This window comes from Notolepis coatsorum (genome assembly GCF_963971535.1).
Source record: "Notolepis coatsorum genome assembly, chromosome: 19".
Lineage (NCBI taxonomy): Eukaryota > Metazoa > Chordata > Actinopteri > Aulopiformes > Paralepididae > Notolepis > Notolepis coatsorum.
Window position 1 is genome coordinate 86179346 of NC_140183.1, and position 27283 is coordinate 86206628.

Consider the following 27283-nt stretch of genomic DNA (forward strand, 5'->3'; position numbering starts at 1 on the left):
GTGCTGAAGGACTACAGACAAGACACTGTGCTGAAGGACTACAGACAAGACACTGTGCTGAAGGACTACAGACAAGACACTGTGCTGAAGGACTACAGACATGACACTGTGCTGAAGGACTACAGACAAGACACTGTGCTGAAGGACTACAGACATGACACTGTGCTGAAGGACTACACAGACATGACGCTCACACCATAGAGGTGTACAGTTGAGACGGGACAAAGGACTTCATTCAACACGGCTGAAGTCCTATGGAATGTCTTGAGGACTTATATGTGCTGAATGCAATCAGTGGGCTCTATTTACACAGCTTCTCTTCTGGATCATACATGGTGAGCCTTAAGCAGTGGTCTAGTCAGGTGGCAAATCTGCCAGATCTAAGATGCAATCATACTGTATATATGTGTGTGAGAGAGTGAGTGTACGTGTGTGTGTCTGAATCGCATGCACAGAGGGGTGGCAGATTGCCCCGGTTTAGTTCTGATGGTCAAATGCAGTTGTCACACTAACCAAACAAATCCAAATGGACATCAAATCATCTAAAACAAAAAAGCAACCAAATGATCAGTCTTCCGGAACTTTTAGAATTTCATATATTCTAAAAGGTCAGGGGCACATTTTCAGGGACAAATCCAGCCACGACAAAAAAAATACTTGATCAGGACATCCCTGCCTATAAGTGTCTGTACACACCACAGGTGTGCGAGTGTGTACCTGCTCCGGTGTGCAGAAGATGTGAGCATCATCCTGGCAGAACCTGCGGACCCGAGTGAGACCACCCAGTGCTCCAGACAGCTCGTTCCGATGCAGCGCTCCGAAGTCAGCCCAGCGCAGAGGGAGCTCTCGCCAAGACCTCACACGCTGCTCAAACATCAAGCTGAACACAAGACAACATGTCAAACATCAAGCTGAAGACAAGACAACATGTCGAACATCAAGCTGAACACAAGACAACATGTGAAACATCAAGCTGAACACAAGACAACATGTGAAACATCAAGCTGAACACAAGACAACATGTGAAACATCAAGCTGAACACAAGACAACATGTGAAACATCAAGCTGAACACAAGACAACATGTGAAACATCAAGCTGAACACAAGACAACATGTCGAACATCAAGCTGAACACATGACAACATGTGAAACATCAAGCTGAACACAAGACAACATGTCGAACATCAAGCTGAACACAAGACAACATGTGAAACATCAAGCTGAACACAAGACAACATGTGAAACATCAAGCTGAACACAAGACAACATGTGAAACATCAAGCTGAACACAAGACAACATGTCGAACATCAAGCTGAACACAAGACAACATGTGAAACATCAAGCTGAACACAAGACAACATGTCGAACATCAAGCTGAACACAAGACAACATGTGAAACATCAAGCTGAACACAAGACAACATGTCGAACATCAAGCTGAACACAAGACAACATGTCGAACATCAAGCTGAACACAAGACAACATGTGAAACATCAAGCTGAACACAAGACAACATGTGAAACATCAAGCTGAACACAAGACAACATGTGAAACATCAAGCTGAACACATGACACAACATGGCAGGACTGTGTGAGGAGGCCAGTGTTTCCTCTACAGCTGATTTGGCTGCTGCTAGTTATTAGCGATACACATATCTTTTCAATTTCTAAAAAAGATTAAAAAATTTATAATTGAGTAGCCTTTACGGCTTTACCCCAATTATGTAAAGGGTAATTGTTATGAATTCATGTTTTTTGGTCGTATAATATCCAGTGAGTTAAGAACATCAAGCTACACTAGAAGCAGAATAAAGACCACTCACTTTAAACACTTTAACACACTTTATATTTATTAACAAAGATTTGCACTACAACTCATACCTCATTGCACCTTATCCTAAGTTGTACCTGATCCCATTGCTGCATTGTACCTCACTGTTACTCTTTTTTTACTCTGTATTGTATATATGTATTGCTTGACTGAACACTTTTTGTTTACGTACTCTTTACTTTGTCTATTTTATACTTTTTATCTATTTTATCTAGCACAATCTCAGGAGCTCATACAGAAAAAAGCATTTCATGGAAAAATATTCTGTATTTTACTATGACAACTAGAAACTTGAACATTGATTAGCCATGGAAACCAAACGTCCGTCCTCATCACCACGGTTACAAAACAGGGGGGGGGGGGGGGGGGGGGGGGGGAGAAAAAGGAAAGGGGAAATACTACAGTGTAAACATGTATATGTAAGAGAGAGAGAGAGAGTGAGTGTGTGTGTGTGTGTGTGTGTGTACCAGTGTGCAGGGCAGTTCATGGGTTTGAGTGCGTAGGTCTGACTGCCCTCAGACGTCACAGTGAACATGTTCTCACTGTAGTGCTCCCAGTGACCTGAGCGCTCCCACAATGCAGTGCTATAAAGCGTTGGGGTCACGACCTCGTTGAAGCCCCGCCGTTGATATTCACTCTAGAAAAGGTGTGTGCGTGGGGGTCAGGAAGGAAGAATGACGGGAGGAAGTTAGGGGGGAGAAGCCATTGTCAAATGAGAAACTTAGAAAATGAGAGCAAGTTGGAGGTGATCAGAAATAGACGGCGGGCCGGAGCTTGCTAGAGTGAAATGATTGATCTGGTTGTAGAGATGATATGATATTGTAATATGAACTACATAATATGCTATAGTAACACATTTCCGTTTGTTGGCAACGGTTTTTGGGTCATAGTTTTATGAAAATTAATGTTTTGATAAGCTAAAAACGACTTACATTGGTGAAAAGGGGCGTTGCTGCAGAACCAATCAGAACGCGTTACAACGTCAAGTGACTTGATTTCTCCAGCTCAGGAACTAGGAAGTAAATATCGCTTCCCGTGTTGACAACAGTGGACTTGGCTCAGCATCGGTAAGCTCTTAATTCATATACATTACTATTGAAATGCATTTTTACTTAACTTTACAGCATTATTCAAACGTGATGGGAAGTTATGAGTCATCAGCAGTTTATATGCAGTCCATTTTGCCTTCAGATTACACATGGCAAATGGTGTAGCCAGCTCACATAGACTAACGTTACGTTAGCATTGTAACTTTCTCAAGATAGTCGTCGGTAGCTCGACATTTCTCTAAGTGTAAACATACCGTCAACGATCTCAAATATATGGGACTAGAGTTAGTACTCAGGCCAGCGCGAGGTGGAGACAGACACAAGTTGCTGTTGCAACGTGAATGTTATTATATCCACCTGTTCAATTGCATCGAACCTAGAGGAATGAATGAAGAGAACGTTTTAACCTGTTTCCTCTAACCTCCTTACACCTACAGTGTTATTTCTGGTTTTATTAAAAAAAAATTGTTTGTTGCTAAACAAGAGGCATGTTTCACAAGGATGCCCAATGTATAATTTGAAACTATTTAATTAAATATGTAAAGGGGCTCAATTAGCCCTAGAAATTAATGGGCATGTTATATGTTATAATATCAAGTTTCTGGTAATTTTGTTTTGGTTTTGTGTTGTTTATAATATAGATTGTTAGATATAGATATATCTATATATATGTATAATTTATGATTGGACTCTACTTTGATAGATCATCCCTTTGGTCACATTGTACCGGCACGCCTGCGTTGTGATGTCATTTCCTGCCGTGTCATGTCATGTAATTACCTGCCAGGTGTATTTAACTACCATCTTGATTGTATTTCCATTGCCATATCACTGAAGAAGGACATTGTCCGAAACATGTCTGCTATCCATTCAGGCTGACATTAAAAACATTGAAACTGAGAGTGCTGGTCCGGCTACCCTGCTTTTTGATATACTGAACTTTATGGGATTGCAGCACCCAGTGTGAGAACTTGTGAGCGCGGTCTAACTTGACTATAAACTTTCTCAAGATAGCAATATAACATTTACGTTAGTGGAAATCAAACAACTCTAACCCAATACTAATAATAGTTGTTTCACATTCTTGTTGGGTGTCACACTATGAACGACCTCTTGGTGTAGCGCTCTGTGTTGTTGCCCGTGGCTTTCGAAGTTTGAGGTGACGTTGTCACAACCATTACATATGTACAAAATATACGGTCTCATAAATATACTCTTCCAATATATAAATATACCATAGTCCATAGCGCCGATCTCAATTAAGGGCACACAGCATCACATTAGCTTATATGCAGACAATGTAATATTGTTCATGCAAAACCCTACCACCTCCCTACCTCATCTTCTCAAAGTAATAGATGATTTTGGCAATCTATCAGGATTTAAGATAAACTGGCCAAAATCGGCCTTCCTTCCACTCAATGTGACTGCGAAGGCTACCATCCTCCCAGCAAATATACCCATGGTAGAACACTTTAGATGTCTTGGAGTTTAAATATTCCCCACTATAAGCCAAACGGTGAAGTATAATTATTCCGGATTGCTAGATAGGATCACAAATGACTTCGGCAGGTGGTCAAAATAAAAAAACTCATTACAGGCCCGATTGTCAATAGTTAAGATGCATGTTTTACCCAGAATTAACTTCTTCAGCTCGATGTCGCCGTTTCCCCCCCCCCCCCCCCCCTGTTGGTTACTAGGTGTCCAAAGATATGCATGAGCAAACATGACCACAAAATAGCTGCCAACCAACGTATTTTGACTTCAAGGAAAACTCCAACATTTTGGGAAATTAGCTTATTTAACATCTTCCCTGGAGCTAGACAAGAAGATACATACCTTTTTTGTCTCTGTGCGTGCATTTAGCTTTGGGAACAGTCGCTCCGTTAGCATAGCTTAGCTTCATCACTGGAAGTGAGGCAGGACAGTAGCCTGACGTTCCCTACAGGTTTGTTGATATTCTCATTCCTTCAAACAAGGATCCGAACCGATTGAAGTTTATGGATACCATGACTTAAAATCCCCTTACCTTGACGATTAAAAGCCTCCCCAATTTAGAAAACAGTAATCCAATGGCTGGTATTGATAATATACTACCAACTACTGGACGCTCGGAGCTAACCAGAGCTAACACAGAACAGGATGGTAAAGCAAATATAATGACTTCCTTTCTGGGGTTTTCAAAATAAAAGTGCTACGTTTATAGCAGCGGAAAACGTTTATTTTGTACATTATCTAACGTTAACACGAACCTAAACTAACGTTACAACTAACCTAAAGTTAGTTTAGGTTCGTGTTAACGTTAGATAATGTACAAAATAAACATTTTCCGCTGCTATAAACATCGCACTTTTATTTTGAAAACCCCAGAAAGGAAGTCATTATATTTGCTTTACCATCCTGTTCTGTGTTAGCTCCGAGCGTCCAGTAGTTAGTAGTATATTATCAATACCAGCCATTGGATTAGTTTTCTAAATTGGGGAGGCTTTTAATCGTCACGGTAAGAGGATTTTAAGTCATGGTATCCATAAACTTCAATCGGTTCGGATCCTTTGAAGGAATGAGAATATCAACAAACCTGTAGGGAACGTCAGGCTACCGTCCTGCCTCACTTCCAGTGATGAAGCTAAGCTAACGGAGCGACTGCTCTCAAAGCTAAATGCACGCACAGAGACAAAAAAGGTATGCATCTTCTTGTCCAACTCCAGGGAAGATGTTAAATAAGCTAATTTCCCAAAATGTTGGAATTTTCCTTTAACATAACTAGATATCACACACAAATAATTGTGTCCTCTCTCGACGCAGATCAATCAAGTTCACTTTAGACACACTCGGCCCACCATCTAAAAGAGGCAGTGCAGTAATGCAGGTTGGAGGTGCAGTAATTGATTAATCTGATTGGAGTAATATCCTGGATGCTGACTACTTTTTCCCAGTTTGCCCTGAGTGGGAGGTTCGAAGGGTCAAAGTGGGTATCAAACAGGAGGGAAGACTGTCAAGTTTTAAACTGTGGATACCAAACAGAGAAGGTAAAGACGACTTTAAACTGTTAAACAGTAATCAAGAACTATTTTATTGCACTGTAAAAAATATATATTATATGTCTGCACTTTAGGTGCACTATTTTACTCTGTCTATTCTATCTTACACTTTTTATTATTGTCTATTTAAAACTGAATTAAACCATAAACAAGGCGGCCTGTTGATGTTAGATCCTAATGTGAAAAACTGATTTTATATGTCTGCACTTTATGTGCTCATTTTATGCCTGTCTTTTCTGTTGTGAAGCACTTTGAGCTGCAGTTTCTGTATGAAAGGTGCTATATACAAATAAAGTGTATTACTATTATTATTATTATTATTATTATTGTTAGTATACTACAGTACTATCCTGGATGCTGATTACTATACTACAGTACTATCCTGGATGCTGGCTACTATACTGTGGGGCGGCGTGGCTCAGGGGTAGAGCGGGTCGTCCAATGATCAAAGGGTTCGAATCCCGCTCAAGCCCATGTCCATCCCACTGCCGTTGTGTCCTTGGGCAAGACACTTAACCTACTTGCCTCGTATGAATGTGTATGCCTGTGAATGAATGTTGGTGGTGGTCGGAGGGGCCGTAGGCGATGATTATTCGCCACGCTTCCGTGAGTCTGCCTCAGGGCAGCTCTGGCTGCAATTGTAGCTTACCACCACCGGTATGACTGTGTATGAACGAATAATGGACTCTGTAAGCGCTCTGGGGTCTCTGGGGTGTCATGAAGAGCGCTATATAAATCCAATCCATTATTATTATTATTATTATACTACAGTACTATCCTGGATGTTGATTACTATACTACAGTACTATACTATATGCTGACTACTATACTACAGTACTATACTAGATGCTGACTACTATACTACAGTACTATCCTGGATGCTGACTACTATACTACAGTACTATACTGGATGCTGACTACTATACTACAGTACTATACTAGATGCTGACTACTATACTACAGTACTATACTAGATGCTGACTACTATACTACAGTACTATCCTGGATGCTGACTACTATACTACAGTACTATCCTGGATGCTGACTACTATACTACAGTACTATACTAGATGCTGACTACTATACTACAGTACTATCCTGGATGCTGATTACTATACTACAGTACTATACTAGATGCTGACTACTATACTACAGTACTATCCTGGATGCTGACTACTATACTACAGTACTATACTGGATGCTGACTACTATACTACAGTACTATACTATATGCTGACTACTATACTACAGTACTATCCTGGATGCTGATTACTATACTACAGTACTATACTAGATGCTGACTACTATACTACAGTACTATCCTGGATGCTGACTACTATACTACAGTACTATCCTGGATGCTGATTACTATACTACAGTACTATACTGGATGCTGACTACTATACTACAGTACTATCCTAGATGCTGACTACTATACTACAGTACTATCCTAGATGCTGACTACTATACTACAGTACTATACTAGATGCTGACTACTATACTACAGTACTATCCTGGATGCTGATTACTATACTACAGTACTATACTGGATGCTGATTACTTTACTACAGTACTATCCTGGATGCTGATTACTATACTACAGTACTATCCTGGATGCTGATTACTATACTACAGTACTATACTAGATGCTGACTACTATACTACAGTACTATCCTGGATGCTGATTACTATACTACAGTACTATACTAGATGCTGACTACTATACTACAGTACTATCCTGGATGCTGATTACTATACTACAGTACTATACTGGATGCTGACTACTATACTACAGTACTATCCTAGATGCTGACTACTATACTACAGTACTATACTGGATGCTGATTACTTTACTACAGTACTATCCTGGATGCTGATTACTATACTACAGTACTATCCTGGATGCTGATTACTATACTACAGTACTATCCTAGATGCTGACTACTATACTACAGTACTATACTGGATGCTGACTACTATACTACAGTACTATCCTAGATGCTGACTACTATACTACAGTACTATACTGGATGCTGATTACTATACTACAGTACTATCCTAGATGCTGACTACTATACTACAGTACTATACTGGATGCTGACTACTATACTACAGTACTATACTGGATGCTGACTACTATACTACAGTACTATCCTAGATGCTGACTACTATACTACAGTACTATACTGGATGCTGATTACTATACTACAGTACTATCCTAGATGCTGACTACTATACTACAGTACTATACTGGATGCTGACTACTATACTACAGTACTATACTGGATGCTGACTACTATACTACAGTACTATACTGGATGCTGACTACTATACTACAGTACTATACTGGATGCTGACTACTATACTACAGTACTATCCTGGATGCTGACTACTATACTACAGTACTATACTAGATGCTGATTACTATACTACAGTACTATCCTGGATGCTGATTACTATACTACAGTACTATCCTGGATGCTGACTACTATACTACAGTACTATACTAGATGCTGACTACTATACTACAGTACTATCCTGGATGCTGACTACTATACTACAGTACTATACTAGATGCTGATTACTATACTACAGTACTATCCTGGATGCTGATTACTATACTACAGTACTATACTATATGCTGATTACTATACTACAGTACTATACTAGATGCTGATTACTATACTACAGTACTATCCTGGATGCTGATTACTATACTACAGTACTATACTAGATGCTGATTACTATACTACAGTACTATACTAGATGCTGATTACTATACTACAGTACTATCCTGGATGCTGACTACTATACTACAGTACTATCCTAGATGCTGATTACTATACTACAGTACTATCCTGGATGCTGATTACTATACTACAGTACTATCCTGGATGCTGACTACTATACTACAGTACTATCCTGGATGCTGACTAGTATGTTAGGACAGCCAAAACTCATTGTCGACTAAAAACACATTGCTTCAATCAATATCTGAAATGGAGAGAAAAAAACAAAGAAAAAAAAACATTCTACTGTCTTCTACTATCATGCACTTTTCCACTAAATCTTCCTTGCCTATATTAGTAGATACTATACTAACATGTCTCTACTACTATGCACTCAACACTGAAGCACCCACGTTTAACGACTGTTTGATGAACATTGTAACTCAGCTGAAAGAGTTGTACCCTTCCTGCTGACTTGTCGTACAGAACTTGTAAGTCGCTTTGGATAAAAGCGTCAGCTAAATGACTAAATGTAAATGTATGCTACAGTCCTCGGGACACTTGCTCCCCCTCTGCTACTACACTGCTAATCCTGGATTAAAATGCCCAAACAGACCTAGAAAAAGTTCATCACGATCAAGTTCCACAGGCATTCCTTGATCTTTTCAGCCGGTTTGTGATCGTCTTCACACTGCAGTGAAGATTCTGCAGGAATTCATGCATCTCCTGTAACCGTCTTGTGTTTCTCCAGACATGCACGGTGCGCGCAGGTGACAGAATGCTTACAGAAGTGCCAAGACGGTTACCATGACATTTGGTCAGGCGATTCTCCAGCTTTACATTCCACAGAACAACCACAGTGTCAGCGGTGGCTTCTCTCCTAGCTAGCTCTCTCAAACCTGGGTTATTTCACCCCTTGTTTTCTCCAGCTTGACATCTTTAAATCAAACATGGGTCAGCTTGTCCAATAACCCAGTATCAAGTCTTGTAGTGTGTGTGAGACTCTGGCCTTGGAGTGTGTGTGTGTGTGTAAGTGAGTGAGTGAGTGAGTGAGTGAGTGAGTGAGTGAGTGAGTGAGTGAGTGAGTGAGAGAGAGAGAGAGAGAGAGAGAGAGGGTGTACCTTTATGAAGTCTGTGAGTGTATTGTAGATGTGTGCTCCTTTGGGAAGGAAGAAGCAGCTGCCTGGACTGACGTCATTGAAGAAGAACAGTTCCTGGTCCTGCAGGTAAACAGTGGAAGGAAACAGGTCATCTTTAAAACCTATGCTTTTTTACTTTCAACTAATTCCATTGTATATCCCTTAGCCCCTTTCGTGACTGTGCACGCCAACAAGGTTTGGCCGAGTGAATACACAGTCACTTGCTCCTCAATGGGAAACCAACCTAGATTTACCATGAAGGACTGGTTCTAACTAGGGCTGACCTTCAAAGCTTTTTTTGGCAATCGAAGCTTCGGGGCAGAGCTTCGATTTAAATTCGAAGCTTCAACAAAAAAAAAGAAAAAGAAAAAACGTGTTTTTAAATGTGCTCTATAAATAAAGTGGATTGGATTAATTAATTAAGTAGCCCCTTTCGTGACTGTGACGCAGCCAACAAGGTTTCACTCGGCTGCCCTGCCTGGGTGCAGTGGGGCTGCTCTCACAGCCAACGACATGATATTACATAATTATGTTGCAACCTTCATCTATCAAGCAAACAATTATATAAATATTTATATGTAGTTGATAGAGACAAAGGCAGAATTCGACTTAATTAACACTTTAAGGACCAGCCACGTATCGTGTTTCGGTGCCATGCGTTGTGGACCAGAGGCACGTATATAGCCGTGGCAAGTTGTTATTGTTTTATTCCATATTAATAACCGGATCAAGATCCCCGATCGACTCTGCAGATCTACCCGCCTCTGTGGAATCGGCAACATGCAATACCAGCCAGATCCTCTTAGGGGCACCATCGCTCCCCTGCTCTTCATCTGCTACATTCTCCCCCTTGGTCACATCATCCGTAAATACCACCTCAACTTCCACTGCTAGGCTGACGACACCCAAATCTACATCAGTACACAATCCCCCCACAGCCCACCCCTCAGTCACATCGAATCCTGCATCACCGAACTCCAAACTTGGATGACTCACAACTTCCTCAAACTGAACAGTGACAAGACTGAACTTCTCATCATTGGCACCAAAACCACCCTCACCAGATCCGGACCCATCACACTCACCATCAACGACTCCACCATCACCCCCTCCCCCCTAGTCCGAAACCTTGGTGTCCTCCTTGACCCCACCCTCTCATTTGACCCCCACGTCCGCTCCATCGTAAAAATATCCTACTTTCACCTCCGCAACATTGCTAAAATCCGTCACTGGCTCTCCCCCCCTTGCTGCTGAATCCCTCATACACGCCTTCATCTCCTCCCGCCTGGACTACTGCAACTCCCTCCTCACTGGTATCACCTCCCGCTCCCTCCATAAACTGCAAATGGTCCAAAACTCAGCCGCCCGCCTCCTCACCAACACCCGGTCCCGCGAACACATCACTCCTGTCCTCCACTGGCTCCCGATCAAACACAGCATAAACTTTAAAACACTACTCCTCAGAGGCGGTTAGGTGGCCGAGCGGAGATTGCGTTCGTCACCAGCCCCGGAGCTGTGAGCTCGATTCGCCTGTTCGAATCCAGCTCACAGCTCCGGGGTTGTCACCAGCTTGGCTGGCCGTCTGCACTGATACAATTGGCTGTATCAGAGGGTGGGAGAAGCTGGCGGGGTGGGTCCGGGTCGTTGTAAACAGCGACTCCTACAGTTCGGTCGGGGCGCCTGCTAAGCGCGGATTGGACGTGAGGGGGATAGTGTGGTCCTCCCACACGCTACGCCCTCTCAATGAGAATCCGCGCTGCCAGGTGAAAAGAAGCGGTGATTGGCTGGACGTGTGTCGGAGGAAGCACGTGGTAGCCTCCACTCTCCCAGATGATCTGACTGTGGGGGGTAAGTGCGCAGCGATCAGGAAGGGACTGGGAATTGGCATACGACTAACATTGGGATGGGAGAAAATCGGAGGAAAAATGGAGGGGGAAAAAGACCAATAAAAAAAAAGAAAAAACACTACTCCTCACCTTCAAAGCCCTCCACAGCCTGGCCCCCCCCTACCTGACTGATCTCCTTCTTCCCTACCGCCCCACCCGTTCCCTCCGGTCCTCCTCCACTGCCTCCCTCACTGTCCCGACATCCAAGCTTAAAACCTTTGGAGATCGGGCCTTCTCTCGTACTGCACCCCGACTCTGGAACTCCCTCCCCCAGTCCATCAGAGACTCCCCTACACTCTCCACCTTCAAAGCTCGCCTCAAAACCCACCTGTTCTCCCTTGCCTTCAACCCCCCCCACCCATAACCCCCCCCCCCCCCCCGCCTCCAACCTGATTGATGTCTGTCTCCAGTCTTTTTTGTGCCATCAGGCTGTCTCCCCTGTTCCTCCCATGGTCTCATGTTCCTTTTGTTTTTGTTTCTTTGTCGTTTCTTTGTTTTTGTTTCTTTGTTTGTACTCTTGCTCCCGACTATTGTCAGCGACTTCGGGTTATTGAGAAGCGCTATATAAATTAAATTAATTATTACTATTATTATTGTGGGCGAAGGAATTTTTATTTTGTACCCTCCAACGGAGTATCATATTACTCTGCTCACAAACAAACAGCATGCACCGTGTATCACGTTTCGAAGCGGAGATTTCACCATGGAATAAGGGGATTTATCATCAACCAATGGACATATCGATCTACCAGATGCCGATCGATAACGGGGAAATGCTGCCGGGTATCACACGGGCTGACGGTAAGACATTTATCACCTAATTTATAGCCGGATCGGAGCTTGCAAGCAATCGATCTGTGAATGTGGCTACTTACACGGACACTCTATTGGTAAGCAATAATACTAATCGACGTCCCCCGCCGCCCCCCTTTCATCCATAGATGCTCTGGGATAGTCCGGATCATAAGCAGTTTATGTTATTTCATTAGCATATATACAACAGAAATGCCGTTGAATATAACGTTAGTAGCCTTTAGCTCTATAACTAGCTTTCCAGAAAATAGATACGAAATCTCTGATAAAGCTTATATTCACGGGTTCAGAAAGAAACATGCAACATATATGGCAATAACACATCTAATTAATGAAATATACAAAGCTAAAGACAGAAAGGAAAACACTATAGGTATTTTTTTAGACTTATCAAAGGCATTTGATACAGTCAATCACAATATCCTCCTGCAGAAGCTCTCACATCTTGGAATAAAAAACAATGCACTGCTATGGTTCACCAGTTACCTTAAAGATAGACATCAGTCTGTATCCTATAATGGGATAAATTCTCCTTTTCTTCCTTTACTTTGCGGTCTGCCCCAAGGTTCAATTATTGGGCCTTTGTTATTTTTGTTATATATCAATGACCTCCCTAACGTCTCAGACAGGCTGTCGAAAATTTTATTTGCAGATGACACGAGTGTATTCTATTCACATAAAGATCCTGATACCATCATTAGGGTCATAAATGAAGAACTTAACAAACTATCAATTTGGTTTAAATGCAACAAATTATCACTAAACATTACAAAAACGAATTTTTTTTTTTTTTGTCTCAAATCTGTGATTTTTAACTCCTCATCTAAAGTAGTGATCAATGACATCCCCATAGCTAGGGTGTGTTTTACACGATTCCTTGGTGTTCTGCTTGATGAATCCCTATCATGGAAACCTCATATCACAGCCATAACTACAAAAATGGCCAAGAGTATTGGTATTCTTGGAAAAACACGTCACTTGCTGAGCACCGAGGTTGCCACAATGTTATATTACTCTATGGTTTACCCATATATCAATTACTGTAATTTAGTTTGGGGTAGTACTCATCAGACCAAACTTGAGCCCATATACCGTCTGCAGAAACGAGCTCTAAAAATAATCAGCTGTGTTCAACGAAGTCATTCTTCTCAGCCTCTATTCCATAAGTTAGGTATACTCAGTGTTTATCAAGTGAATCATCTTCAGACTGGTTTATTTGTGCATAGTTCTTTAAACAGAGCCCTTCCCCCTTTTTTTCATGACATGTTTGCCCACAATCACCAAATTCATAATTACCCCACACGTAGTTCCTGTTTGCTTAGACCACCCTTTTCCCGCACTTCCCAATCTCAGTTTTGTTTGCTCTACCGAGGGTCAAAGTTGTGGAACTCTTTGCCTCCACATATTTTGGAATTTTCTTTTCTGAAATTCAAAAGAACACTGAAATCTCATCTCCTAGATCACCAATACTTCCCATATGGACTTCCTTTACAAACTGTGGTCTGATGGCTTGTTGTATTTTGTTATTGCATTTTCGTTTTATTATATATTCTTCCTGTCATTAATTGTTTTCTCTACCAGAAATCGTATGGCATGGGTGCCTGCTTCGGTGTCTATGTAGGCCTGTTTGTGTGTGTTTGTTTGTTTGGGGGGGGGGGGGGGGGGGGATTTTATATTTCATCTTGATATAATGTAATTTTGCTTCCTGGTGAATGCCACATGCAAGCCCCTTGAGGGTTTTTAGGCAATTCTCCTACACATCCCTTGTGGATTATATTGTATTATATACATTTACATATACATTTAGTCATTTAGCTGACGCTTTTATCCAAAGCGACTTACAAGTTCTGTGCGACAAGACAGCAAGAAGGGTATAACTCTATCAGCTGAGTAACAATGTTCATCAAAGTGTTGCGTGTTACAGTGTAGGTTCGTTTATTAGGACAAGTGCATGACATTAAGGTTAGTCGGGGTTAGATTTTTTTTTTTTTTTTATCATTTCAGATAATGGTTGAAGAAGTGAGTAATATAATTGTTTTTATATGTGTAAATAAACAAACAAACAAACAAACAAACAACCTACCGATGGATTTTTTTCTCTTTAAGCCATTCTGAAGGGACGGTTTATGCACTCAATTGACAATGAGAATGGACAGAAAGCAACACTATAAAGTATAGATATAGCTGTTAGAAAACCCACATGTTTGTTTACATTCCCCGGCCCTCTAGCCACTAATTAGACTAAGCCCATCGGTCGTCAAAGTGTTAAGCACGTTTTATTAAGACATATTTTTATATGGGTCGGGACACTTTAAAAAAGCAGCACAATGAACACAAATCTGTCCGACATAGTCTTAAATAACAAACGGCATTGCTTCGCTTCTTCGTCAACATGTCTGCTGCACATGTCCTTGTTGTTTTCAACACAGATAATCTCCACGTGCTTGTTGTAGAGAGGTGGAGTCGAGGCGCCGCTTACTTTGGTTTCATTGGAATGGAGGCGGGAAGGCGCCGCTTACTTTCGTTTCATTGGAATGGAGGCGCAAGATTTTGGAGGCAAACAAATAAAATATATATATATATATATTAAAAAAAATTAATTCTTTTTATTATAATTCCTTTCTTAAACTTCGATTATTTTTTTTTTTTTTTAAACTTTGACCAGTCACCTGGTTCTTTTAGCGTTTATCGCTTTTTCTTCTCATTCATACTTGGTCAAGTTCGACCGACAGAAGTAGGCTGAAAGGGTTCAGATGGGGGGGTAGACACTCTGGGAAAGGCACGGCTGCCGTCCGGGATTCGAACGCGCTCAGCCCCAGATCCGCGCGAGCGCGGTTGTCCACAGCGCTGAAATAGCACTCGCGGTACGTGGTGAGCTACTGGAGCTCCCCTACTTCGATTATTTTTCATGTTCGAAGCTTGTGCCATCGAACGAAGCTTCGAAGTATTTAAGACAGCCCTAGGTCTAACCGAACCGTTCGTTATACAAGTATCACAGATGTTGACTCTGACCCTAGCCCAATCTTCGATCATGCCTCGTGTGTACCTACATTTTCCTTCCAGCCATTTACATCTAGTGAAACTCTCAATATCTTGCAATCCATAGACCCTAAGTGTTCTACTGGTGTGGACAATTTAGACTATTTTTTTTTATAAAACTGGCAGCCCCTGTCATTTGTGAGCGATTGTCACACATCTTTAACCTTTCTATTGCATCTGGCATAGTCCCGCAAGTGTGGAAATCTGCCAAGGTGCTCCCCTTGCATAAAGGGGGGGATAGGGATAAGATGGATAACTATCGTCCTATCTCCAAACTATCATGCCTAGCCAAAGCACTGGAGACCTTGGTAAACAACCAATTAAAAACCTTTTTCTCAAGTTGCTCAGTGCTAAGTACTCACCAATCAGGTTTCAGAGCAAATCATAGTACTATTACAGCTGTTACTTTGGTCACTAATGACATTATTTCAGCCCTGGACAATGGGAAGCATTGTGCAGTTCTCTTTGTAGACCTCTCAAAGGCGTTTGATACAGTAGAAGACCATCACTTGCTTTTGAATAGTCTAGCTAGCATTGGCCTTGATAAAGCCGCTTGTGCTTGGTTTCAGGACTATTTATCTTCAAGGTGTCAATCTGTGAATTCAGGTAACTTTCAATCTGATTTCCTGCCATTGTCTAAGGGTGTACCACAGGGTTCGGTATTGGGGCCGGTCCTCTTTACAATCTATATTAATGATATTGTTTCTAGTCTTTCAGCACTAGCAGGTTGTCAGGCTCATCTTTATGCGGATGATACAGTTGTCTACTGCATTGCGGATACTGTTCAGGAAGCTATTGTGAACCTGCAGCTTGCGTTTGACACTCTCCAAAATGCTCTAGCTAAGCTCAAGTTAGTGCTTAATGCTAGTAAAACCAAGTCTATGATGTTTTCTAGAGCCAGGGTTATAGATTATGACATGCTACACCTAACAACAGCAAATGGTTTGTATATTGAAAGAGTTAGTGAGTATAAATATCTTGGTATATGGCTGGATGATAAACTTTCTTTTAAATTCCATATAGATAACCTAGCTACAAAATTACGGCAAAAGATTGGTTTCTTGTACCGTAACCGCGCTAGTTTTCCTATGTTCTGTAGGAAAAGAATTATACAGGCTGTTTTTTTGTCAATATTGGACTATGGTGATGTCATTTACAGGCATGCGTCTGCGTCTACATTAAGGCCTTTGGATTCTGCCTACCACTCCGCCCTAAGATTTATTACGGGTGACAAATATGATACTCACCATTGTCTTTTGTATGAGAGGGTAGGCTGGCCATCTCTCTCGTTGCGACGTAGTTATCATGGGTATCTTTTTATCTACAAAGCAATTATTGGCAACCTTCCACCTTATATTACATCTTTGTTGGTCTGGAGTGCTGTCACCTACCAAACTCGTTCGAATGATCGGCTTGTGCTCAGGGTGCCTCGAGTTCGGTCTGAGCTTGGAAAATCTGCCTTCTCCTACGATGCTCCATACACATGGAATACCCTGCAAAAGACTCTAAAGCTCGGAACATTCCCGTCATTCATGGAGTTTAAAGGCATTGCACTTGACCTATGTACTGAATCATGTAATTGTTTTTAATCCATCATTGTAGTAATTGTAATTCATTGTAATTATTAACTGTTATGATATTTGTGTCCTTTGTTAACTCGTCATCACTGTAAATGAGGGAAACCTCAGTGCTTTCACGAGTATAAATAAAGGTTTGAAATGAAAAAAAAAAACATTTCAAAGGTACTCACAGTTGCACGAGGGTTTCGAACAGAGAAACGCTAGGGTTTGAAAGCTCGGCGTTGCTAATAAACATTTTAAATTTTTTTTATAAACTGGTCAACACAGCTTTATTTCCGGCATTGGGTGCCTGATACGCATGCGCTGTGATCACAGCGCAGGCGCACCAGGCAGCCAAATACGGAAATAACGCCGTTTTGAGCAGTGTTGACCAGTTTATAAAAATTATTTAAAATGTTTATTAGCAACGCCGAGCTTTCAAACCCTAGCGTTTCTCTGTTCGAAACCCTCGTGCAACTGTGAGTACCTTTGAAATGTCTCTGTGATACTTGTATAACGAACGGTTCGGTTAGAACCAGTCCTTCATGGTAAATCTAAGTTGGTTTCCCATTGAGGAGCAAGTGACTGTGTATTCACTCGGCCAAACCTTGTTGGCGTGCCGTGCACAGTCACGAAAGGGGCTATATATCCCTCTCTCAGTCCATGGTTCATCTTACCTTACCGATGAGTCTGTGGTCCCTGCGCCGGGCCTCCTCCCGCCCCCTCTGCCACTCCTCCCGGTCCCTCTCGGCAGGAAAGGCCACGCCCAGTAGACGCATCACACCTGACAACTCTGGCTGATTGGCAAGTGCCACAGGAGTCACCTGGAATGCGGGAGAGATGGAAAGAGGGGGAACGGAGCGGGTGGCAACAGAGAGGAATAAGAGAAGACATCAGAAAGAAAGGGGGGAGAGGACAAGAGGGGAAGGGAGGATGAGGTGAGGAATCAGACGAGAGAGGGAGGATGAGCCAGGGAGTGTGTGACTGATGGAAGTGTGTTCATTGGAGCCTGGAACAGGAAGTCTGACAAACACAACATCCTGCGGCTCACATTGTTTCCAGCCTCCCTGCCATGGAATCACAACATCTGCTCAATGTCCCCCTGTCCTGTATCCAACCAGCAGCGGGGAGGGAATATATACATGCGGTGGGGAGGAGACTGTCTATTAGGAGGTGGTGGGGGTTTTGGGCATTTACGGTGGCCAGTTTAGAATTGCAGCCTCCCGTAGGTGCTCTTTAAGAGCGGTTTTGAATGTGGGTAGGGATTCACATTCCTTTACAGCTTTGGGTAGGGCGTTCCACATTGATGTGGCATAATTGCGAAATGTGTTTAGTCCCTTGTTTGAGCCGAATCTGGGTTTAACATGATTTGTTGAGCTTCCTCTGGTGTAGTGGTTGTGGTATTCACTGACCTTTGGGAAGTATTTTGACATGTACATGGGTACCTTAGTTGTATAGTGTATCTTGTAGACCAGGCCCATTGCAAGTTGCTGTACTCTGTCGTCTACTCTAAGCCATCCTAGGTTGTCAAAGTGGGCAGGGGTGAGGTGGGTTCTGGGGGTAAGGTCAAGTAGTAGTCTGACCAGCTTGTGATGTTTGTAATCTTGTTTTAAGCGCCTTTGAGGTGCTTTGGTACCATGAGGTGCACGCATAGTCGTAGTACCCTTGAATGAGTGCTCCTGCCAGAGTCTTCAGGGTATTCTTGTTTACCAGAGAGGAGATCCGGTACAAGAATCTAGTTCGTTGGTTGACTTTTTTTATTACATTGGATGCCATTTTGTCACAGGAAAGATTTGCCTCTAGGATGGAACCCAGGTAGGTAATTTCGTCTTTCCTTGTGACAATATTGTCACCCACTGTAACTGAGAAGCCGTCGGTCTTGCTGAGTTTGTTATTTGAACCGAAGAGAATGGACTCTGTTTTGCCCAGGTGTAATGATAGTTTGTTATCAGCGAGCCATATGCAGATTTTGCCTAGTTCCGAGCTGAGGGTTTTTTCAACCTGCAACTTGTTCTTGTCAGAGACCAGCAGGGCTGAGTCGTCCGCAAACAGGAACAAGTTGCAGTCACAGACTGACGACATGTCATTTGCATAAATTAGGAAGAGTAGCGGTCCTAGTATGCTTCCTTGTGGAACACCACAGCTCACTGTGAGGGGGGGGGGGATAGAGTACCGTTTACCTCTACCATCTGTTCTCTCCCCTCCAGGTAGGATTGCATCCAGCTCACTGATAAACTATCAAAACCAATTGCTTTTAGCTTGTCAATCAGAATGGAGTGATTGACAGTGTCGAAGGCCTTTTGTAGGTCCAGCATGACCATGACGCAGTATTTGCCCGCGTCCACCTCTTGTTTGATGTGGTCGTTCAAATAGAGGAGGCATGTGTCAGTGGAGTGGGACGTTCTGAAGCCAGATTGGAATTCGTAGATTTGATTTTTTTCCGCTAGGTACTTTTCTACCTGTTCGTAGACTATTTTATCCATGACTTTCGAGATGGAGGTAAGAATAGAAACAGGGCGGTAGTTGCCTGGGTCTAATTTGCTGCCCTTTTTGTGCAGACGGGTCACTCTCGCAATTTTGAAGTCCTTGGGGACGTGTCCCTGTTTTATGGAGAGGTTTATTATGTGTGTGATGACTGGGGTGATGGCGGCTGCTGAGTCTCTGAGGAATTTGGAGGGGATGTTGTCATGGCCAGTGGCCTTGTTAGGTTGGAGGGCGCTCAGTTTGTTACCATTTCAAGTTTGAAGTCGTCCTTGCGGACCCCTAGGTTTTTGTAGTATGCTACTATGTGTTCTACCCCATAATGCCCTGAGTGGGAGGGTAGTTTGTTTACCAGTGTTGTGGCTATGTTTGTGAAGAAGATGTTTAAGTAATTGGCTACATCCAGCTTGTCTGTGATGAGCGTGTTGTCCGTCTTTATGTTTATGTTTGAGAATCTGGTTTTAAGTTTTTTACTGCAGCCTAGTTGATTATTGAGTAAGGGGAGATCCCCCTTCTTGGATGGATTTTAAATACCCATTCTGCCAAAACGGCAGAGTAAGAATACAAACAACCCCTGGACTTTCAGAGACGAAAACAATGAGACGGTGAAACCAGCCGAGGTCTGATGAGGAGCTGTGTGTGTTCAGTAAAGTATCCTCCTTGTTGTTGGTGTCATGGAGAATAGGAAGTGTGAGAGGAAAGAAAAACCACAAGCTGAAGTGAAAGCACAAAGAGGCAAACAACATGATTTATAAATACATTATGAACAGATGTTGCATGAACGCTCGTGACCCTTTATTTAGTTTCCTTCCCCTTTTGTCCTTGAATGTGATTTAGCTGTTTTTGTTCCATAACCAGGGCAACTTTGGAAGAGAGACCTCGGTTAACCGTCTGTAGTGTGGTAGTGAAAAGGTAAACCTTCTGTAGAGTGGTAGGGAAAGGGTTAACATTCTGCAGTGTGGTAGTGAAAGCGTTAACTCTTTGTAGTGTGGTAGTGAAAGTGTTAACCTTCTGCAGTGTGGTAGTGAAAGTGTTAACCCTGTGCAGTAGTGAAAGGGTTAACTGGAACAATAAAAGAACATCTCTCTCTCACTCACACACACATACCTGGAGCATGTTGAAGACCCTGAGGAGGCCAGTGTGAGGGAGGAGGGGGCCGTGACAGACCCCCACGCTGTCTCCACACCTGAGACACAGATGGAGAGGAAGCAGGTTCACACACATGTTCCACAGTAGTCATGTTGACGTGGCACAGTAGGGAAACGCAGGTCTAACCAATTACATTCATACGGGTTCCGTTCCATTTAGGTTTGTCGGAGTGGTTCCAGGGAGCAAGCGTGCACAGTAGCCTGTTCCTAGTGTCGCTGTTAGGAGTGTTAGTTCAAACTTAGTTAAGTTTGAGTTAGTTAAGTTTAGCCTGACCTGAGGCGGCTGAGTGGTGCAGTGGGCAAGGCGCTCGCCACTAACGCAGGAGACGCTGGTATCGAGCCCAGCTCTCGGCGTTGCTACCGGCTTGGCCGGCCGTCATACTAACACAATTGGCAAGTGTTAGAGGGTGGGAAAGCCGGTGGGTGGGGATTGGACGTTGTGGACAGCGACTCCTACAGGTCGGTTGGGTGACGCCGGTGCGGCGGAAACAGGAAGTAGCGGGGGCAGCGTGAGCCTCCCACGCGTTACTCCTCGCCACAGAGAGTTCGAGCTGCTGCGGTGAAAAGATGCGACAGGCTGCCTCCTCGTGTACCGGAGGGGACACGTGATGCAAGGCTTCTATCCTCACTACAACCGACCAGTGGGAGGCATAGTCTAGCAACGGAAGACAGGGGAGGGAAGAATTGGAAATACGAAATTGGGAAAGGAGAAAAATAGTAAATGGGGAGAAAAAGTGGATAAAAAAAAAAGTTTAGCCTGACATGGACAACTCACATAGACACTGTGGTAAAAAAGGCGAAACAGCACCTCTACCACCTGAGACAATTAAGGAAGTTCAGAGTATCAGGGAAGATACTCCACTCCTTCTATTCCGGGGCTGTCGAGAGCATCCTGACTGGGAACATCACTGCCTAGTTTGGAAACAGCATGGCCCAGGACAGGAAGGCCCTACAGAGTGGTGCGCTCAGCAGAGCGTACTACATGTATTGCACTACCACCCCTGCAGGACTTATATAACAGGAGGTACAAATCCAGAGCCTGCAGAATAATGAAAGACCCTCACCACCCCAACAACAGCCTGTTCAAGCTGCTGCGGTCAGGCTAGAGCCTCCGCAAGAACAGAGAGACCTCAGGCCATCAGAAAACTGATCTATCCACACACAAGCACACATGAACGCACACAACACACATGCTGCACTCGCTCACACTAAGGCGGTCCCCGAAGCCTGTTTTTTTTAATATCCTCAAACTAAATCCTCAATTTGAATAAAGTGATTAAGCTGATTAAATTAGTCTTTAATTTTTTTATTAAATCAACTTTCCAGCCCCAGCCCAGGGAGAAGCCCCAGCCCAACGAAATCAATTAAATCAACTTGCTTTAATGAATATAACTCATTATTTTTTTTAATTATCTTTTTCCTCCTTCTTTTTCCGATTTTCTCCCATCCGAATGTTAGTCGTTATGCCAATTCCCAATCCCCTTCCTGGTCGTTGCGCACTCTACCCACTACCGTCGGTCCGGGAGGGCGGAGACTATCACATGCTTCCTCCGACACATGTGTAGCCAGCCCACCGCTTCTTTTCACCTGGCAGCGCAGACTCTCACTGGGGGAGTGTAACGTGTGGAAGGTCACACTACCTCCTTCCCTTGCTGTGCAGGCGCCCCGACCGAACTGTAGGAGTCGCTGTTTACAATGACCAGGACCCACCCTCGCCGGGTTTCCCACCCGCTAACACTACCAATTGTATTAGTGTGGACAGTCGGCCAACCCGGAAGCACCACAGCTGGATTCGATCCCACTGTCTCTGTGGTGGTAGACAGACGCTTAGTCCGCTGCGCTACCGCGGCCGCCCGTACTCAGTGTAGCCTAATCTTTATCTGCAACTGTGAAGAAAAACCCCATTGGTTTAAACAGAATGAATAGAATTTTTTTTTTCTTTATCTTTTTTTTGTAATTTTATAAAAAATTAAAAATTCAAATGTTGATTTAGAATTTGAATGCCTAAGTAGCGAACGAAGGTTCGAACATTCCGGCTCAGCCCTAGCTCACACCATAGGTCACTTTAAAGACACAAGAAAAGGACACTTTAAAGGAATGGAAAAAAGGACACTTTAAGAAAATTACTTGTTTGATTATTGCATAGTAATAGCAAGTATAGCATAGGGACATAGAAGTAAAACTGTATATTGTATAGTAGTGTACATAGGACCCAGTGCCTTTAAGTCGTAGCTCAACATTGTATTGCAATTATCTCAGGATGTATTAACATGTCTATTTTATCATGTCTATTCTACTTATTTTATTACTATTTACTATTATTTACAATTGTATTCTTGCACAATCGAAGCGGGCATGGCCAACCACATTTCACTGTATGCCCTGGTATGCATGTGATAAATAAACCTCTTGAATTTTGAAATAACATAAATTATTACCAGGTTGTGATTCACGCATTAATAAAACGAAGGCGGTTGCACAGTGGAGATAAGTTACAACATAACTCTAAGTAACAACTAAATAGTTACACATGCCCTAGGGTAGGTGATAAGTTACAACATAACTCTAAGTAACAACTAAATAGTTACACATGCCCTAGGGTAGGTGATAAGTTACAACATAACTATAAGTAACAACTAAATAGTTACACATGCCCCCAACATAAAATGTCACATAATTATCCTCACTAATGGTAAAACTGCAGTTTTCCTAGCACACAGCATCCTTTTAATTGCATGCCATTTTGCAACACAGAAATTTAGTAGAGACCTAATTTATTGATATGATATTCCAATATCGATCTAGCTATTGATCGATCTTGCCAGCCAGCAAGCTAGTGTGCACAGTAACCATGACGAAGATGACCGTTTCCCCATCTTTGAATGGTAGATTGTCCAACTTTCGTTAGTTTTGACTTTACGTCCAAACTAGTTGGGTTATTACTAGGGATTTCCGATATTATCGGCCTACCGATATTATCGGCCGATAGGCATTAAAATGTGATATCGGTTGATATCGGTATCGGAAATTAAGAGTTGGACAATATCAGTATATTGGTATCGGTAAAAAAGCCAATATCGAGCATCCCTAGTTATTACTTATTAGGTAATCACGGTGCAAGCAATTTTTCTAGCTGATTTAGTTATAAACTAACTAGTAGTTACTAAACCTGTAGTGTCAACTTTACACCCTAACTTAGGAGAGGACTTACTGTATACAGGGTTCCCACAGACATTGCAAAATGAAATTCAAGGACTTTTAAGTACTTTTCCAATCACTATTTTACATTTTTAAGGATGTCACTCGAAGGATACAATTCACTTTTAAATGCAGTTTTGTTAAGCATCTTCTTGGCCTGCTTGCCAGCTAGAGCATCACACACAAAGAAATTAGGAAAAGCAGTTGGAGCATGCGAGACAGCGACTAGTCAGATATTATTAAAACAGAACGAAAAAAAAGCGATTTCTTGATTCAGAACAATTTGATCATGGATGAACAAAACATTCAATGGTTGATTTGAATTTCAAGGACTTTAATTTTTTTTGCTGTTTTCAGGGAATTCCAGGCCTAGACTTTTTATTTAACTTTTTTAAATCAAGCACTTCAAGGACCTTGTGCGAACCCTGCTTATACATAACTGGTGCAGCCCAGCGCAGAGCCCTGGCACTGAACATCCTGAATCAATGATAACTGTAACTGAGGGGTACAATTCCCTGACTGTATGGTTAGATATGATACTTACTACCACTACCTCTTGTACTTTAGACTCTGGCCACCCAGTACTAGGTATGAATATGTTGAACACTCCCACCTGATAAACGGATCCAACACAAATGTACCAAATCGAAAGTTTGAGTTTTAATACATAGCAAAAGGTATGTACAACGATCACTTAATTACATTTATGATTTGAAATAGTATGCACTTTTATGGCAAATGAGTATTCGTAGGTAGATCAATATCGAATGTCCAATCTCTGATTGCGCAGGAAGCAAATATACAACCTGGAATATTTAGGGAACAATAGCAATGATACTTGAATGATTATATAGCTGGATACACTAGGGGAAGGTTCCGACTGCTTGTAGGACAGCTGGAGGGGGGGGGTTAGAGAGTCACTGGCTGGATCCCGTCTGGCCGAGGGTATCTTGGGAGAGTCCACAGTCGTGCGACCCGGTGCCCAACGATCCTCGATCCACAGATGAATGCAGCTGGACCCTCTGTGGCCGGCGTCCTCCGGTCCACGACGGAGAGACGTGAGGCGACCTCACTGTGCAGAGCGCCGTCTCACCTGTCGTCCTCTCCGGGGGGGGTATTTCCAACACACCGCAATGTTGGCCTTTATCCATAGAATAATCAAAGTACTCAAAGCATAATCCAAGCCGGGGAAGGCTAGCCGTCGTCGGTAGAATAATCCAATATACAGGTCCACTCGCTCTTTGGCCTGGAGCTCCTCGGGTGCAGCTTCACGTGGGGTCAACCACCCTGGATAAGCGTCCAGCTGATGCCCGAAACGATGGGGGTGCTGATTACTATAGAACTCTTACCGCACGAGGCACTATATATGAATAGACTATTATTAGCTTAATAGAATACGTCCAACTCGACGATATAGTGCCAAATATGACTATTCAAATATTAATATACACGATGTCTCAATGCCGATACTGGGCCGAATTGGCCTTACTGCCCACACGTGGTTCGCGGGGAGGCTTTTGCGTCTGTCACTCTGTTGGAGGGTAAGGAACTGGACTAAAAGAAAGCTCTACTTTAATAGCGCAGTATATATACGCACTATGAACAAATAGTACCATTAGTGGTGCGGTAGACATATTCCTACGCGGAACTAGGACTTGTCCATACATGTTGAGCGGTACGATTGAACCTGGTCTGAGGGGTATGGCGACCTGGCACCAAGGTCTCGTCCAATGGTAGAATGGAGACTATTATGGGATGTTCAGTAGACTAGAAGGGATATTCAATGCATATTGTACAAGGAATATACAAGGGACATCAGGGGATATACAAATACAATTAAATACATATATATAAATAAATATATATATTCGGTTTAATCCGATCCTTCAGAACAGCCGCCCCCTAATTGGTCCCAACCTAATTAGTTAAGCAGAGACAGATTAACCGCACTGTCTACCACTCAAGGGTTCGCTGTAAGGGTCAGTCAACTCACAAAGTCAAAGGGTCATGGTCATCATCGATTGTGTCTGGGAGTCGGGGCAGTTCTATGAGCCTCGCCACAGGACGGGTGTAAATGCGCCCCTGGACGAGTACTTCAGCTGCTCGGACCTTGCCATCGGCACCGGTGATCACTTTGCTTACGCGGCCAGCCGGCCACATAGCTCTGGGTAGTGACTGGTCAATAATCATGACGACTGTTCCTTCCGTCAAATTGTCTCTCTCTTTTACCCACTTCTGGCGGGTCTGTAGAGACGGTAGGTAGTGCAGTAGGAAACTGCTCCAAAACTTGTCGGCTAATACTTGGCTGTACCTCCACATTCGTCGGCCGTTCGCTTCTTCAGGCCGGTACATTGTCTGGGGTAACGTGGGATCTAGCCGCCCCATCAGGAGGGTGTTGGGGGTGACTGGGTCGACATCTGCTACATCACTGGAGACGTAACCGAGGGGCTTTGAGTTCAATACTCCCTCAATCTCCGGGAGGACTGTCATTAGGACTTCTTCCGCCACAGTCTGGGCCCCAAGTACTGCGTACAGGGCTGTCTTTATAGAACGTACTTCTCGTTCCCAAGTTCCACCGAAGTGGGGTGCGTTTGGGGGGTTGAATTGGAAGTCAATCTGGGCTGGAGCGAGGTGGGTCTTAAGTTCTGGGCCCATAGCTTGGAAGCTCTCCCTCAGCTCTCTTTCTCCGCCTTTGAAGTTTGTCCCGTGATCGGACAATAATGTAGACGGTTTTCCTTTCCGTGATGTGAATCTTCGGAAGGCCATAAGAAATGAGTCTGTGCTCATGGTCGGAAGGAGCTCGATATGTATCGCTCTGGTGGTCATGCATTTGAATACAATACCCCACCGCTTCTCGGTGCCTCTTCCTTTCTTTATGTGCAGCGGGCCAAAACAGTCCATGCCTGTTGAGTGGAATGGCTTGTCGCCGAGTCGGAGGCGACATGGAGGTAGGTCAGCCATCCGTGGTATGCTGGGCTGCGCGCGCCACTTTCGGCAGTCTAGACAGGTTCGCTGGAAGCGTCGCACCGCCTCTCTTCCTTGAAGTATCCAGTAACGACGTCTGATCTCCGCGAAGACTCTCTCTGCTCCTGCGTGGTGTACATCCTCGTCGTATTTCTTTATAATCAGCTCTGTGACCTTGTGTCGGCTGTTCAATACGATCGGGTACTTAATGTCATCCGGTAAATTGGGGGCTCTCCGCAGGCGACCACCCACTCTGATGAGGGTATGTGTGTCACTCTCGGGGGCCAGATGAATCAATCTGCCGTCTGATGGGACGGGCTTTCCTCCCTGTAGACAGTCTAGTTCATCGGGGAACGAGTCTCTCTGGGCTCGTTGCAGTAGAAGCAGTTCTGCTTCCTCGTAGT

General features: G+C 43.2%; 1 protein-coding gene across 3 annotated transcripts in view; it reads right to left on the reverse strand.

The window, feature by feature from the left end:
* Window positions 1–27283, reverse strand: part of tars2 (threonyl-tRNA synthetase 2, mitochondrial) — a 57108-nt gene that overhangs the window by 12536 nt on the left and 17289 nt on the right. For all 3 annotated transcript variants that reach the window (XM_084336218.1, XM_084336219.1, XM_084336217.1), the window contains exons 7-11: window positions 20677–20755; window positions 17766–17912; window positions 9774–9872; window positions 2301–2470; window positions 718–880 (exon numbers count right to left, since the gene is read on the reverse strand). In XM_084336218.1, the coding sequence (XP_084192344.1) occupies window positions 718–880; window positions 2301–2470; window positions 9774–9872; window positions 17766–17912; window positions 20677–20755 (658 nt within the window). The remainder of the gene's footprint in view (window positions 1–717; window positions 881–2300; window positions 2471–9773; window positions 9873–17765; window positions 17913–20676; window positions 20756–27283) is intronic.